General features: G+C 39.4%; 1 protein-coding gene across 4 annotated transcripts in view; it reads left to right on the top strand.

Annotated features, from left to right (window-relative positions):
• The window catches only part of fam76b (family with sequence similarity 76 member B), a 43,679-nt gene that overhangs the window by 12,616 nt on the left and 16,640 nt on the right, over window positions 1-14,423 (top strand). For 2 of the 4 annotated variants that reach the window (XM_068034038.1, XM_068034037.1), the window contains exons 4-7: window positions 1,802-1,957; window positions 3,539-3,702; window positions 5,817-5,864; window positions 11,918-12,001. In XM_068034038.1, coding sequence (XP_067890139.1) covers window positions 1,802-1,957; window positions 3,539-3,702; window positions 5,817-5,864; window positions 11,918-12,001 — 452 coding nt within the window. Of the gene's footprint in view, window positions 1-1,801; window positions 1,967-3,538; window positions 3,703-5,816; window positions 5,865-11,917; window positions 12,002-14,423 lie in introns of all 4 variants that reach the window. The other 2 variants (XM_068034036.1, XM_068034035.1) reach the window with 1 other exon arrangement.

Below are 14,423 nucleotides of genomic sequence, written 5' to 3'. Positions count from 1 at the left end.
GTTAATTCTTCTAGCAGGAAAAATTCGTCTCATCTGTTGCTATGAATCTGAATGAGTGCCTGGAAAACACTTTGGAGTTTACATAGGATATATGGCACAGAAACAGACCATTCAGCCTAACCAGTCCATACCAGCATTTATGCTCCACTAGAATTTCCTCTCGTCATTCCTCATCTAAATCTATCAGCATAACCCTCTCTTCCCTTCTCCCTCATACACTTGTCTTGCATACCCTTCAATGCATCTGTACAATTTGCTTCAACCACTCACTGTGGTAGCAAGCTCCACAGTCTCGTCCGTCTTGGGGAATTCAGAAGAAACTTCTTTATTCAATTAGGCTTCTTGGTGACTATCTTTTATTGATGGCCTCTAGTTTTGCTTTTCCCCACAAGTGAAACATTCTCTATCCACTCTACCAAAACCTTTTATAACTTTAAATACCTTTAATAGGTCACCCATAAGCCTTTTTTCAACAGAAGAGATCCAACCAGTTCATCCTTTTCTGATGTATACACACTCGCACTTTTTGTCATCAAACGGCCAGAACCCGGATGCACCAGATCCTAGTACTGAGAGAGAATTCTTGTTAGGCCTCCTAATACCCAGAGCCTCCAGACTTTATTATGCCAGTGATGAGCAGGGGACAGCTGTGGGCAGGGATTCTAGGAGGTTGAAGTTCCTGTGCACCGGACCTCAGTCAGTACACAGCATGTAGTCCTTGTTGGCTCACCATGGAGGCTGACAAAAACAAAAAAACTTCATGCATTACACTTCAAGGGCCAATAATATAAACAGAGAGCAAGACAGTCGTTTTTTGCTACTTTCTTCTGATCCTGAACCAGTACTACCAATGTGTAAACAACTAGCAATCTGTAATTGAACTAAGGACCTGCCTATTTGTATCAAGAATTTGTGACTTTTTTTCCCAAAATATACTTTATTTGTAAAAAAAAACTGTTAAAAATACATTAGAAAACAATTCAAAACAGCACCAAGTCAACAATACGAAGAGTGCAATGGAAATCAGTTTCCTTCAATACAGGAGTGAGTTGCCTCACAACACTTCCATTTCATTTTATCTGCCATGTACTTTTTGCAGCAAACAAATATTTTCTGAATACAGCCCGAGGGGTTTTCCATGGATCCAGCCCCTCAGTTCACCTTGGTGGGGGGACCTTGCACAGTGGCCTTTCCCCATTGAGCCTTTGCCGCGGCTGCCCCAAGCTTTAGTGCGTCCCTCAGCACGTAGTCCTGGACCTTGGAATGTGCCGGTCTGCAACATTTGGTCGTGGACAACTCTGCGCTGGAAGGTTAGCAAGTTTCGGGCAGACCAAAGGGCGTCTTTCACCGAATTGATAGCCCTCCAACAGCAGTTGATATTTATCTCGGTAGGCGTCCCTGGGAACAGCCCGTAGAGCACAGACTCTTGTGTTACAGAGCTGCTTGGGATGAACCTCAACAAAAACCACTGCATCTAATTTGTGACTATAAGTGGATGAGTCAAGTTGAAAGCATCTGTGCCTTAACAGCAGAACATAACGTTGTATGTTAAATGATATACTGTTCCTGTTATGGTAAAAGTGTACTTTACAACTTGGGATCATACGAGGTGAAATTCTGTGAGGGGACGCAGATTTTATGAAAGAAGGGTGATAGATTGGTTCCTTCACTCCCTGTGCTGTGTCTATAAGAGGGCCAAACTAAAATCTTTAATAGAATCTAGTATTGCCTTCCCACCATTAAGCGTGCAGCATTTTGTTGAATTTTGAATTGATATTTTGGTTTTTTTTTATGCTTGCAGCCCAAACCATGTCAATATTGTAACATTATAGCAGCCTTCATTGGCACCAAATGTCAGCGTTGTACAAATTCAGAAAAGAAGTATGGACCTCCTCAGACATGTGAGCAGTGCAAGCAGCAATGTGCCTTTGATCGAAAAGATGAGAGTCGGCGAAAGGTAACGGAAGTGAGCAAAATTATTTATTTTAGCATTAAAGTCAGCTGTTTCTGATTTAGCAAATTTGAGATTTTGTTTTAAAATTGCAATGCCATATGGGAAAACTGGTTTGGACTTGCAATGTTAAACCTCAAAGGTATACAGTATATTGCTTCTCATTAGTAAGTGATTCTGTTTTTACTGCCAGTATTACATTTATCCAGTTGTTTTGATATTTTCCTATTGTATTTTTAAGTACAATATACATTTTTGCAGAGAAAAAGCCAAGTGATTTACAGATAAGACTGAGATCACATGGCTATAATTAAAATATAATTTCAACTTTAGTTGAGTGCTGCATAGAAATGTATATAACAGCATGGGAGATCAAACATTACTAAATATCCACATATATGGTAGATGTAAGCTGACTTCATACTATCAAAGAAGTATCCCACGATTCCATTTGTAAGTATTGTACAGTTTAAATTTTATATCTGAATATTATATTTTTCAAGTTAATGCAATACGGCTTGTCGAAGTTTAAAATGCTTCATTAATGCAGTTAATCACTTGCTTTTCTTGTCTGTTTAAAATCTCTTGGCGAGCTTTGATCATTTCATATTCCACCTGGTAGTGATAGTAAATATCCAGCGGTACTGAAGTTGTTTCTTGATTTTCCTACAAAGATTTAGATTTAATGGAGAAAACAAAAATCTGTAGAGTAACGTATACCTGGGAGGAAGTTACATGGCTATAATTTAATCAGTGGGGTTCTGATGCCGTCAAAATGATGGTTCATAAATTTACTAAATCCTGAGATTGGATTACCTTTAATTTTTCCCCCGGGTATTTATTTTACGTAATATATATTTTTAGTTTTAGTTTAGCCATTCACGTTCCTACCTTCCACTACCGTCGCCATTTGGGTTCGCCTTGAAGTTTGAAAGTTTTGCCAAATGACTTAGGAGGAAGGTTGAGGAAGGGTATTGCAGCTGGTTGTGACGATTGACCTGAAAGTACACTGCATCCTGTGACAGGTACTATCATATTACAAGGTTGTTGTTTTTTTTCAGCTGTTTAATATCTGCTACTTATAGTATTTTAATGGACAATTGGATGAATGACTAAGCAATGTGCGGCCATAGGTTTCTTTTGGGTCAATGCGTGCACATAGAATCTTAAAATCAGTGAATAGCCCCGAACACACCTTTAGTTCATTCGTGAGCATAATTTTATTTTTTCTTTATATCTCTCTGGGGGGGAAAAATGGCAGCATCTCATTGGGGTGGGAAAACCGCAATGGTGAGGTAACTGTTGATGAAAAAGAAGCTGTAAGTTCAGATAAAGATCCAACATGTGTATAAAATTACAAAAAAAAAATCTGCATGCTAATCTAAAAACAGATAAGTTGCAAAAAATGCAGCGCAAGTATAGGAAATTCTACAGCAAGTGTATTGTGCTAGTAAGGTTTGAAGTTAGGGGCAGCTAAGCAGCATCCAAGAGATTGTATTTTCTAAAATGGAATAATGCATATCATATGAACAATTCTCTGTCCATTTTGCCAAGATTTGAACTTCTGTGTTTTGTTTTGTTTTAAAGGTTGATGGAAAACTGCTGTGTTGGCTCTGTACACTTTCGTATAAGCGTGTTCTGCAGAAAACAAAAGAACAGAGAAAGAACTTGGGCTCACACTCCTCCTCGTCTTCAGCTTCACTGCCTGAGAAAGACCTCTCAAAACATCACCACAGCAGTAGTCGTCATAAGTGAGTTTTACTGATTTTTAAAGTAATGGATGCATGAGCATTGTTACCTCCATGTAAGGGCCATTTTGTTAAAATGTATTCCTTTTATTTTTTTTCTCCAAAAATATACTTTATTCATAAATTATGTAAGAAAATGCATTACTAAACCGTCCAAAACAGCACCAAGTTGACATTTCAGAAAGTGATCAGTTTTCTTCAATACAGGAGTGAGTTGCCTCACAACCCTTCAATTCCGTTTTACATACAATGTACATTTTGCAGCAAGCCCATATTTGGTGATACAGTCCGAGGGGTTTTCCATGGGTCCAGCCCATCGGCTCACTATGGCGGGAGGACCTTACACAGGGGTCTTTCCCCATTGAGCCTTTACAGTGGCTGCCCCAAGCTTTAGTGCGTCCCTCAGCACGTAGTCCTGGACTTTGGAATGTGCTAGTCTGCAACACTCAGTCGTGGACAACTCTTTGCACTGGAAGACCAGCAAGTTTCGGGCAGGTGAAAGAGCGTCTTTCACCAAATTGATGGTCCTCCAGCAGCAGTTGATGTTTATCTCGGTGTGCGTCCCTGGGAACAGCCCGTAGAGCACCGATTCCTGTGTTACAGAGCTGCTTGGGAAGAACCTCGACAAAAACTACTGCATCTCTTCCCACACCTGCTTTGCAAAGGCACATTCCAGAAGGAGGTGGGCAACAGTCTCTTTCCCCACCAAAGCCACCTCAAGGGCAACGTATTCCTTTTTCATTATTGTCTTTCTAGACATTACTGCTTTTTAATATGCTTTAAAATTGTAAAACATAAATATCAAGCTGTTGCGGGACAAAAGCCACTTCAGAATCAGGAGTAAGCTGAACTCTGAAAGATCTTTATTTCCAGCATGCCAAGGAGAGCCTTCAGCATGCCAAAGTCAAAATCAGGGTTACAGCAGAGATATTTATACAGTTACTTTATATGAAGTTAATACAGCTGGTTATTCATATGCCCATATTTGGTTATCTTACTATTGCTTATACGCTTTTTTTCAACACTTTACAATACTAATTTTTCTTTGCACTTTCACCCTTCCCAGTCGTCTATCTTACAACAGATAGGCCAAGGTCTCTTGATGGAAAGGGTTCAGCAAGAGAAAAACAACTTCATCTGTGAGCCTTAGTAACCCTATTAACCCTTCATTTTCTACATCAAAGCCAACTTGATCATCATGCATTTCTAACCAAAAGCCCAGTCTGCATTTTAAAGTGCAGTTGCAGCATGTCTTGAAAGATGCTATATGAATGCAATTACATTTTTTGTGATGGAATTCATGTACATTGTCCTATTAAAATGCTGAACTTAAGACAAAGTATATCCCAGTTTTTTTTTACAGCGTAGAATAGAACATTTCTTGAAGTGATTACCCATAAGTTTATTTCCAATATTATACATGATTTCAAGATATTTTGGTGTTGTATATCTTTCAACAAATTGGAAGACTATCTTTGCAATTGAGATGAAACCCAATTTCGCTTGGTTTCCGCTTGTCAAATTATCATTTTGAGTGCAAATGAGGGAAATAAGCCATGTGATGAATTTCTGTCATTTGTACTCATAGCAGTTTTGGATGCAAAGTACATCTCTGGCGTCCCATGTTGCTAGGGACCTAATGTGGAGGGAGCTTTTGAAAGGTCTGTGTTTTTAAAAGGAGTTTATTAATTTCTGGAAACTGACTTATAGTGAAACCATCTGGATGTTTAATTATTTCAGCATCTCTAACTGGTAATGTTAGCCCACTTTCCCTAAGACTAGAACTCATTTTCAATTCCTTTTTTCTCTTTGCTCCATCCTTTTCCCCCATCTGTGCCACTCCTTCCTGACCTCTAAAATGGGTATCTAGCTTGTAGTGTCAGCGATGTGACAACAGGATGTAAATGCCCTGACTTCAGAATTTGGGATGAGGCCAGGAGCGCATCTGTGGGCAAACTAATGTTCTGCTCCAATCCGTATTCATCCCCAAAATAGCTTCAACAATTTGGCAGTCTTCACGCTCTGGTGCATACCAAATGTTGCAGAATTTGCAAGGTTTTTTTTGGAATGAAGAACTTTTTGAAAATTTGACCAAGACTTGACTCTGTATGTTTCAGAATCAGCAGCCTAAGCCCAGAGCAGCAGCATGGAGTGTGGAAAATGAGGTAAATATTTAAATGTGATGTTGTAAAATCCTCATCACACATTTGTAAGCTTTCTTTTTCATTTAATTTTATATTTTCTTCTACCTAATGTCCTTTTCTTCCCTAATCTTAATAGAAATATTTGTAGTACTGTCTTTGGTGTTTTCATTCATCCATTGTCATTTTAAAGCCTTACGGAACTTGGGCTGGATGGATATTATGTTTATTGGATTTCCCAGTAATGTACTAGAAAGAGCAACCTTATTGTAAGTTTTCTCTTTCCTGTAGCAATTGGGTTTCATTCCCAATACATTGCACCTTCTTGAAAGCATTGGGTTTGATATAAATTCACCAGATTAAAATAACTGAACAGTTCAGGAGACAGGATACCATATTGGACATTTAAAAAGTACTGTTTCCACCATATGCAGACCAGATAGTTGGGATAAAATTATCCTCTCTACTAATTGTAAGGATCTTGACTGAGTTCAGTGATGGTTCCATCCTTGCATGTGTCTGCTGTTAATTTACCACTAATTGTCACTTGCAGGCTTAGCTACTGTAGGGAAATTAACTGATCCGTTCCTAAAGTAATGGATGCTGTTCTGATATTTGAATTAAGGTGCATTATTAGAATAGCACTTCAGAAGATAACTTTGTGCTCTTAGTTTTAGAGATACAGCACTGAAACAGGCCCTTCAGCCCACCGAGTCTGTGCCGACCATCAACCACCCATTTATACTAATCCTACACTAATCCCATGTTCCCTACCACATCCCCACCTGTCCCTATATTTCCCTACCACCTACCTATACTAGGGGCAATTTGTAATGGCCAATTTACCTACCAACCTGCAAGACATTTGGCTTGTGGGAGGAAACCGGAGCACCCGGAGAAAACCCACGCAGACACAGGGAGAACTTGCAAACTCCACACAGGCAGTACCCAGAATTGAACCCGGGTCACTGGAGCTGTGAGGCTGCGGTGCTAACCACTGCTCTATTCAACATGAAATGTTTATGTCCCTCATCATGATGAAAGCAGCATTTAAAAACAATAACTTACATTTATATAGCACCTTTAAGATAATAAAAGGTCCCAAAGCGCTTCATAGGAGCATTATCAAACAAAATTTGATACCGAACTGTATAAGGAGATATTCGGACAGGTGACCAAAAGTTTAGTTGGAGAGGGGAGAGGTTTAGGGAGAGAATTCCAGAGTTTAATGCCTAGACAACTGAAGGCATAGTCGCCAATCATCTAAACTGGGGATGTGCAAGAGGCCAGAATTGGAAGTGTGCAGAGACCTTGTAGGATTGTAGGACTGGAGTAGGTTATAGAGATAGGATTGACGAGGTCGTGGAAGAATTTGAAAACAAGGAGGAGAATTTTTAAATTGAGGTGTTGCCAGATTGAGAGCCATGGTTGGGTCAGCAAGCACAGTAGTGATGGGTGAACCAGTTTTAGTGCTAGTTAGTTAGGGTATGAACATCAGAATTTTGGATGAGCTCAAGTTTATGTAAGATGGAAGATAGGATGCTGGCCAGTGGACCATTGAAGTAGTTGAGACTGGAGGTAACAGTATGGATGAAGGTTTCAGCAGCAGATGAGCTGAGGCAGGGGCAAAAACAGGTGATGTAATGGAAGCGATCTTAGTGATGGAGAAGATATGGAAGCTGATCTCTGTTGTAAAAAACATAATTGAGCTGTGACTGTGGATGTTGTTAAATGAAATCGGCAGCAGTGGTTAAATTATTGAATTTCCAATCCTACTGTGTACTGTTTAGCATTCCTGTTATTTTCTGTCATTAACTCTTTTTAAATGAACTTAATCACCTTAAAATAGAACATTTGGGAATCACAGGGACTCATTAATTGGTATATTAAAAATGGCACCTGGCAGAATTTCAACTCCATTCTGTTTTTTGGAACTGGAGATGTTAGTAGAAATTGACAGTATTTGTGGACGATGTTGAGTGTATTGTCAGGATTCTGCTCAGATCTGTAAACTATTCAGTTATCAGAACTCCTTGACAGCTGTAGCCATAACTCCTCTGGGATCCATCCTCTTGTGTAGTCACTTCCTCTAAAATCAAAATATGCTAATGCACATACGTTATATACGAACATACGAATTAGGAGCAGGAGTCGGCCACTCGGCCCCTTGAGCCTGCTCCACCTTTCAATAAGATCATGCTGATCTGATTGTAACCTGGATTCCGCATTTCTGCCTGCCCCCGATAACCTTTCACCCCCTTGCTTATCCTTGTTGTCTTTTTACTAATTTTTTTTTTTCCCCTTGCAGATGAGTAAGCTTTAGCTTCGATACAGGCCCTATCCTAAAAGTTATTATCTGGAGATAGATAATCAAATACTACATGATGTATTTCATCTGAATTAAGTCCCTCAGTGCAGTAGACATGTTTGAATTCACTACTTGGGAGCCAATCAGAGAGTTTTTTTGAGCCGGGGGTATGGGTGTACTAATAGAGTAAAGGTCCTTTTGGTTTCTTGTGTAAAGCCTGGCTTCAATTTACACGTACAGGTTACCAACAGATCTCAATTCTATATAGCTTTTTTTTTGTTCTTCATTCTGAAATTTACCTGTTTTAGATTTTTTTTCATTGATTTCCTTTTTAAAATAGTCACTTGTATTTCACCTATCTGAACTGGTGGCTATTCAGGCTTCCTCCAGTATAGGGCTCATTTCTGTTGTCCTTAAAGACTGCCTCAGCTTTGAGCATTTGTGGCAACAAGTTATGTGTGTTTCTTTTTACAGCTACTGCTGTGAAGCTGTATAAATTCAAAAGGTGAGTAGCAGAATTGACTCCACCAAATGACACAGGAGCACCAAAGACATTTGGTTTAAATGATAAAATATGAAGAACTACAGTACATAAAGACTAAATATTATGTACAGAATTGCTCTATAATCTCTACAGACTATAAAGGAAGATATCTGTACATTTATTGATATGAGTTGGTCCTTGTTTCAATGTTTTATGCTTTAGAGCTGCTGTTTAGAGATGGCTTTGGTGCAGCAATGACAATAAGAACAAGAGGAGTAGGTTACGGTCAGCATAGTGCCCATAGAGCGGAACTTCTTCATATTCTCAAAGCATGGAGCACACTAACAAGGGCAACAGAGATACTATTATAGGGTAGGTATTCAAACTGGAGTCCCATTGAGGTGGGGGTGGGGGACAGGCAGATTTCATATTTTTATCTTTAAGCATTTGTTAATTTGCTAGCACATTATTTCTATTGCTGTATCGCAAGGAAGCATGCTTTCTGCAGTGATAGCTACTCAACATAAAAACAGTACTGACTGTGTCAATATCTTCTGGCAGTCCACCATATTAATATACAATGAAGATTTTCTTTAGAACCTTTAGAATTTTTGTGACAGACTTGTTAAATGCACTTTTGGTTTTAAGGTATTAGCAAGTTCTTCAATTTTTTTTCTACAACTGAGGAAGACTGGAAGAGATTAAATAATATGCTTATTGTAGGGGATACAGAAGCAATTTTCGGAGTGTTTGGAGCTTCTAATCAATCAACTATCCAACCAATACCAGAATTAACAGCTCTTCTGGTTCTTCCATGCCATCATACATAATCTCTGATGCTCCCATTTTGTAAGACCCCTTACCTAACTGCAAACATTGCATCCCATCACCAACTTGCCGCCACTGTTGCACCTAGACCCTGGAAGCACCTCATCCCATCAATCTTTCTTGCTTGCCATCAAACTCTGCGATTCCTAACTGCAATTCTGCAGCCTTTCACTGTTCTCCTTGCATCCCAAAGTCGTCTTTTTCCACTCACTGCCAGCAATCTCCCATTCAATATCAGCGACATCTCTGTACTTGCATCCGTTTCACTGTTTCCAAATGTTCTGCATTTCCAAGCCATCCAGTGCAACTTCTTCACGATCAATAACTCATTAAAATTTTATTCTCCCTTAACACACCCCAAGACCCAACTTCTTTGAAAACAGGTCTTCTACTAAGATAACTGTGGGCACATTTCATGATGTAATGTTCTTGCACTGAGTTATTAGCATCGTTCAGCATTCTCATTTTGCACTTTGCTCAATTTTTCACCTATTGAAATAAAAGGATGGAAAATCTGGTATGTTACAAAGTGACCACGTTAACTTCTGCATCTGCTATTCTGATTGGAGTCCTCTTGGTGCCAAGAGTGCAAAATTATACAATATACTCCTGTGCTCTAGCTTTCTGCCTTTTGACAGCCCCATTTTTAGGCGCACACCGTCATTAACATATACTATAATATTTCACATTTTAACTCGCATTTGTCAAAACCTCTAATTATATAAAAGCCTCCAATATAGCATTTCATTTTGTTTTTCAATGTTTATTTGAATTTCTATAATCTTTGTCATCTGTTTTCTTTTTAACTACCATTGCTTTTATTCCCAACGTTCTAAAATATACCAATACAATAATACATTATTACGATATATAATCTTTATCAAACGCAATATGTACAGGTATGCACATAATCATCCAGTTGAAGCCTGAAAATACAATTACCACTTCCGTAATGCTGTGTATTAACTCAATTTCACTTTTTCAACCAGTGCCCTTTGTGTGGGAGAAATTCATTATATTGTGGCACCACGCAGACTTGTGTTGATTTCCCCGTGGGCTGCTACCTGCGTCACCACCCATGGTGTTCGCCATTAATATTATTGAAGAACAGTGCACAGGTAGCATACTGTGGCACTGCTTGCTACTGGGGAATCTGAGTAGTCTGTGTGGTGTTGCTTCATGAGAACAATTCCCCCCATAATTTATTTATTCCATTACGTGGAATATCCTCTGACTTACCGTGAATATTGCCACAGCAGATCCATTAATGTAGGATAATGTAGACTGGTATTTGTTTCAAAATAATGCATTGTGGAAGTGAAATAACTTATTAAACCATCCTGACTGTTGCTGTGGCTTATAACCACTAACTCAACCCTGATGAGTTACTAGCTGGAATATAATATATAGAAAAGTGTGTTAATTTATTTCCACATGTATTAAAAGTAATTTTTTTAAGAAAAGATGTTGTGGTGGACATCAACAAATTATCTTTTCCTACCTGTGTACTCTGTAATTAGACTGGAAGTGATATTAGGATTTGTCACTGACTGAAGCAGTGAATACTGTTCTTTCCATTGGATTTCAGTTAATACTAGCTTAAGCAGCAGGACTTAAGTCCCATCGTTGGGTTGTGCTAAAACAAAAGTACACAATCAAATCTAACTCTTAAGCTGAGTGCCTAAAGGTGCATATATTCTTTAATTTGTTGATGGTATGTTTGACAGTGGCGGTAAACAATTGCGAACTCTCAATTTTGTTGCTTGGTACAGATGGTAATAAAATGCCTTTTTGAGTTATGTTGGCAACATCTATAACGTGTTAATCCTTAGGCAGCTAAAGTCTTCTGCTCCTCTTAATTTTATTTTCATTTCTGGGGCATCATGGGAAGAGGTAGATACTTGCTTACGATGTGGTAGTAGGAAATACTCCTGTTTTCCCCCCACCACCCACTCCGGCACTTGGAGCGTGAATGTGCAGTTTGAGGTCTTCTAACCTAAAGATAAAACTTTGATTTCGGCTAACAGGTGTGTAAATTAACTTTTTCTTCCCAGCACACAGTAACCTAGGATTTGAATTCCTGTTTATATCAGCTGGATTTGAATCTCCTTGATTCACAGTCGGCTTTAAATGGGCATCAGGAGGTGAGATTTTTGCTCTCCATTAGAATCTGAGTTGTTAACTCCGTGTTTAACAACTAATACAGATTTACACCTGTACTGTGAATGGGATATCGGAATCAGTTCCTCCATGCAGTGTGATTCCTTATCGAGTATTGCCTCCTGCCCCTACTTCTTTCAACATATTTTGAGGAAGTTTTATTGGCTTATATTTAATTGTTTATTGTAGTGTTTAATTGATACTTCTCAATTGCTTCTATTGCCTTCATTTTTTTTCCGTCTAGGGTCAAGCATATAAAAGGTTGTCTATAAATTAAACATTTTTTATTGTTTACAGCCATAAATCATCGTCATCCAGTATTCAAAATGAAGCTCCAAAGAAAAAGCCAAAACTTGAAACAAAGCCCTCCAATGGAGACAGGTAAATTCTGGGACTTAAACTTGCATTTTCTTATTTGGGATAGGGGACAGTTTTTGTATACAGTACAACGCACAAGATATTCAGCCAGGGTATAAAAGTAATCAAGCTCAAAAACCTACTGTTTTAGCCATACTGACCAGGAAGGGGCAAAATTAACACCCTGTCTCTGCAGACTTGGCTGATTTCACCTGAGTAGTTGTGCTAAAGTCCTTTGGTGAAGGAAGGAAAATTGGCAAGAGTTCCTGATCATTATGTAATGACCTCTGCTTGTAGTATGCAAGTATGATTGTTGGGTGAGGGCAGGGTCTGGTTCAGTGGTCCACAGTTGCGTAGTCTGTCTAGGCTTGTATGTGAATGTTGTATTCTTGAATCACATGCTGAAGAGTAACCGTTTCCTGTGGAACTGTACTCTACTAAAGAGAATCAATGGGCTAAAATTTATAGACCCACTGCCAAGATCAGCGGCGGGTGAAAACAATGGCAGTCCGCCCACGTGGAGTCGCTGCGATATTAAGCGTGGCAGCTCATTTAAATAGGGCGGACGGTCTGTCCCCAGCAATGCGGCAGCTGCCTTTGCGCAGGCACTGATGCCATTTTTAAACTGCTTCGAACTCTACCATTACATTTAAATATTTAAAGACTCATTGATGTAAAATTGATAAGAAATTAAATAAATTTATCTTGCCCCTCTCTCACCCCCAGTAACCATAGACTTAATTACCTGCCATCTCTGCCCCCCTCCCTCAAAACACTTTCCTTGTGTACCTGACCTTCCCACCACTGCCACCCCTCACCCCCACCCCCCCCCCACCGCACAAAAGTTCATAAATTTTACACTCTAACGTTCCCACCATCCCCTGCACCAGTGATATGACTGACGCTGCTTTCCCCCTCCCGCACTGAGAAACTTGCCTGCTGCCCCCTCACCACAAGTGTTCCGCCTCGGATTCCCGGACAGGGATCTGAACGCGCAGGAATGCCGGCCACTGGCATGAATATTGGACCGGGACAGACAGCGGGAGAGTAAAGGTACTTCATTGGTTTATTTAAATTAATTTATATATTTAAATTGAGCACCTGTCGCCGAGCGGGCTGCCATGAGGCCTCGCTCCGCGGGCAACATTGGGCCAGACCTTCCCAGCACGAGGCCAATGGCTGGCCTCTCTCAGAGGCATTTTCCGCCCACCTCTGCCATGGCCCCTGACATCAGGGGTTTGTAAAATTCAGCCTAGTGCTTTCAGAAAGGAAGAGATTTTCAGAGAAAAGTATTTTTTGAAAACCTGGCACAATATATACCAATCTGTATAAGTCAGTAAAACAGGCCATGGTTTGATGTTCGAATGCAATTAAAGTTATGAAATTGAAAATTAAATCCCAATCTTGTGCATCAGCTTAATTAGGCTGATTCGAAGACTTTTTTCCCCTTTTCCTTATTTCTCCTACCTCCCCAAAATTTGAGGGATTCCTCAGCTACTGATGTGGTTAAAATAGCTGGTGCACATTCCTATCCACTAGGATGGAAACTGATAAGGTAGAAGTTTTTAAAAACAAATCTACAAAAGTTATTATGTACTGGTTTCTGTCAGGTTCCTAAAGTTATCATCACACCAAGTTTAAAACATGGTTTATACAAGTTTTATCAAATTTAAAAGATTAGCATTGATTTTATAGTGTTTTACAAAACAAAATTAACATTATAAAAATTATTATAAACTGATGCGATTCCGCGACTGGACAACATTTGCTAAATAATCCACAGTGTGCTAAGAATTACGCTGACAACCAATTTAAGATTGTCAGTAGGGCTTGCAGTGTGGCGCATTTGTGCATACTGGAAGCTACATATATTAATACACATGGCCCTCTTCTTTGCAGACAGAACATGTACGCACATTGTGCTTGTTTCAGCTGAACAAAATAAATGACAGTCGTTCGCTGGTTCATTCCTCAGGGCAATGCCTTGACCAATCACAGTCAAGCTGCCTGGTTTAAATGTCAAACAAAGCTAACTGTCAGTCACCGTAAACTGGTGCATTCTCCATGGCAACACCTCTAACAATCAGAGTTTACTTGCCAACCAATCAGCACTCTATTCTCATGCAATATAAGTTGTTGTTTTCCCTTACATTGGTTATTCTTGCATATTGTCCTGATGAGTGCAAGACGAAAAGCTTCAACAGCATGTCTCTATTTTCAGCAATTCTGATTATAAACAGTAAACCAAGGACTCTCTTACTGAGTGCTGAAATCTGATTGCTTAGATTTTGTGTACCATTATGACACCTATTTAGCCTTTGGATTGCTGCTTGGTGTTGTTTACAAATTGATAGTGTGCAGATTTTGTAAGTACTCCATGTTCTTTCTGATCTGCCTGGAAATGTCACATTTCATATAACTCTTGCCCCTTGCAATGAGTATGTTG

Source organism: Heterodontus francisci, chromosome 6 (assembly GCF_036365525.1).
Source record: "Heterodontus francisci isolate sHetFra1 chromosome 6, sHetFra1.hap1, whole genome shotgun sequence".
Lineage (NCBI taxonomy): Eukaryota > Metazoa > Chordata > Chondrichthyes > Heterodontiformes > Heterodontidae > Heterodontus > Heterodontus francisci.
The sequence above is the reverse complement of the archived record's forward strand: the minus strand, read 5'-3'. Positions and strand labels throughout refer to the sequence as shown.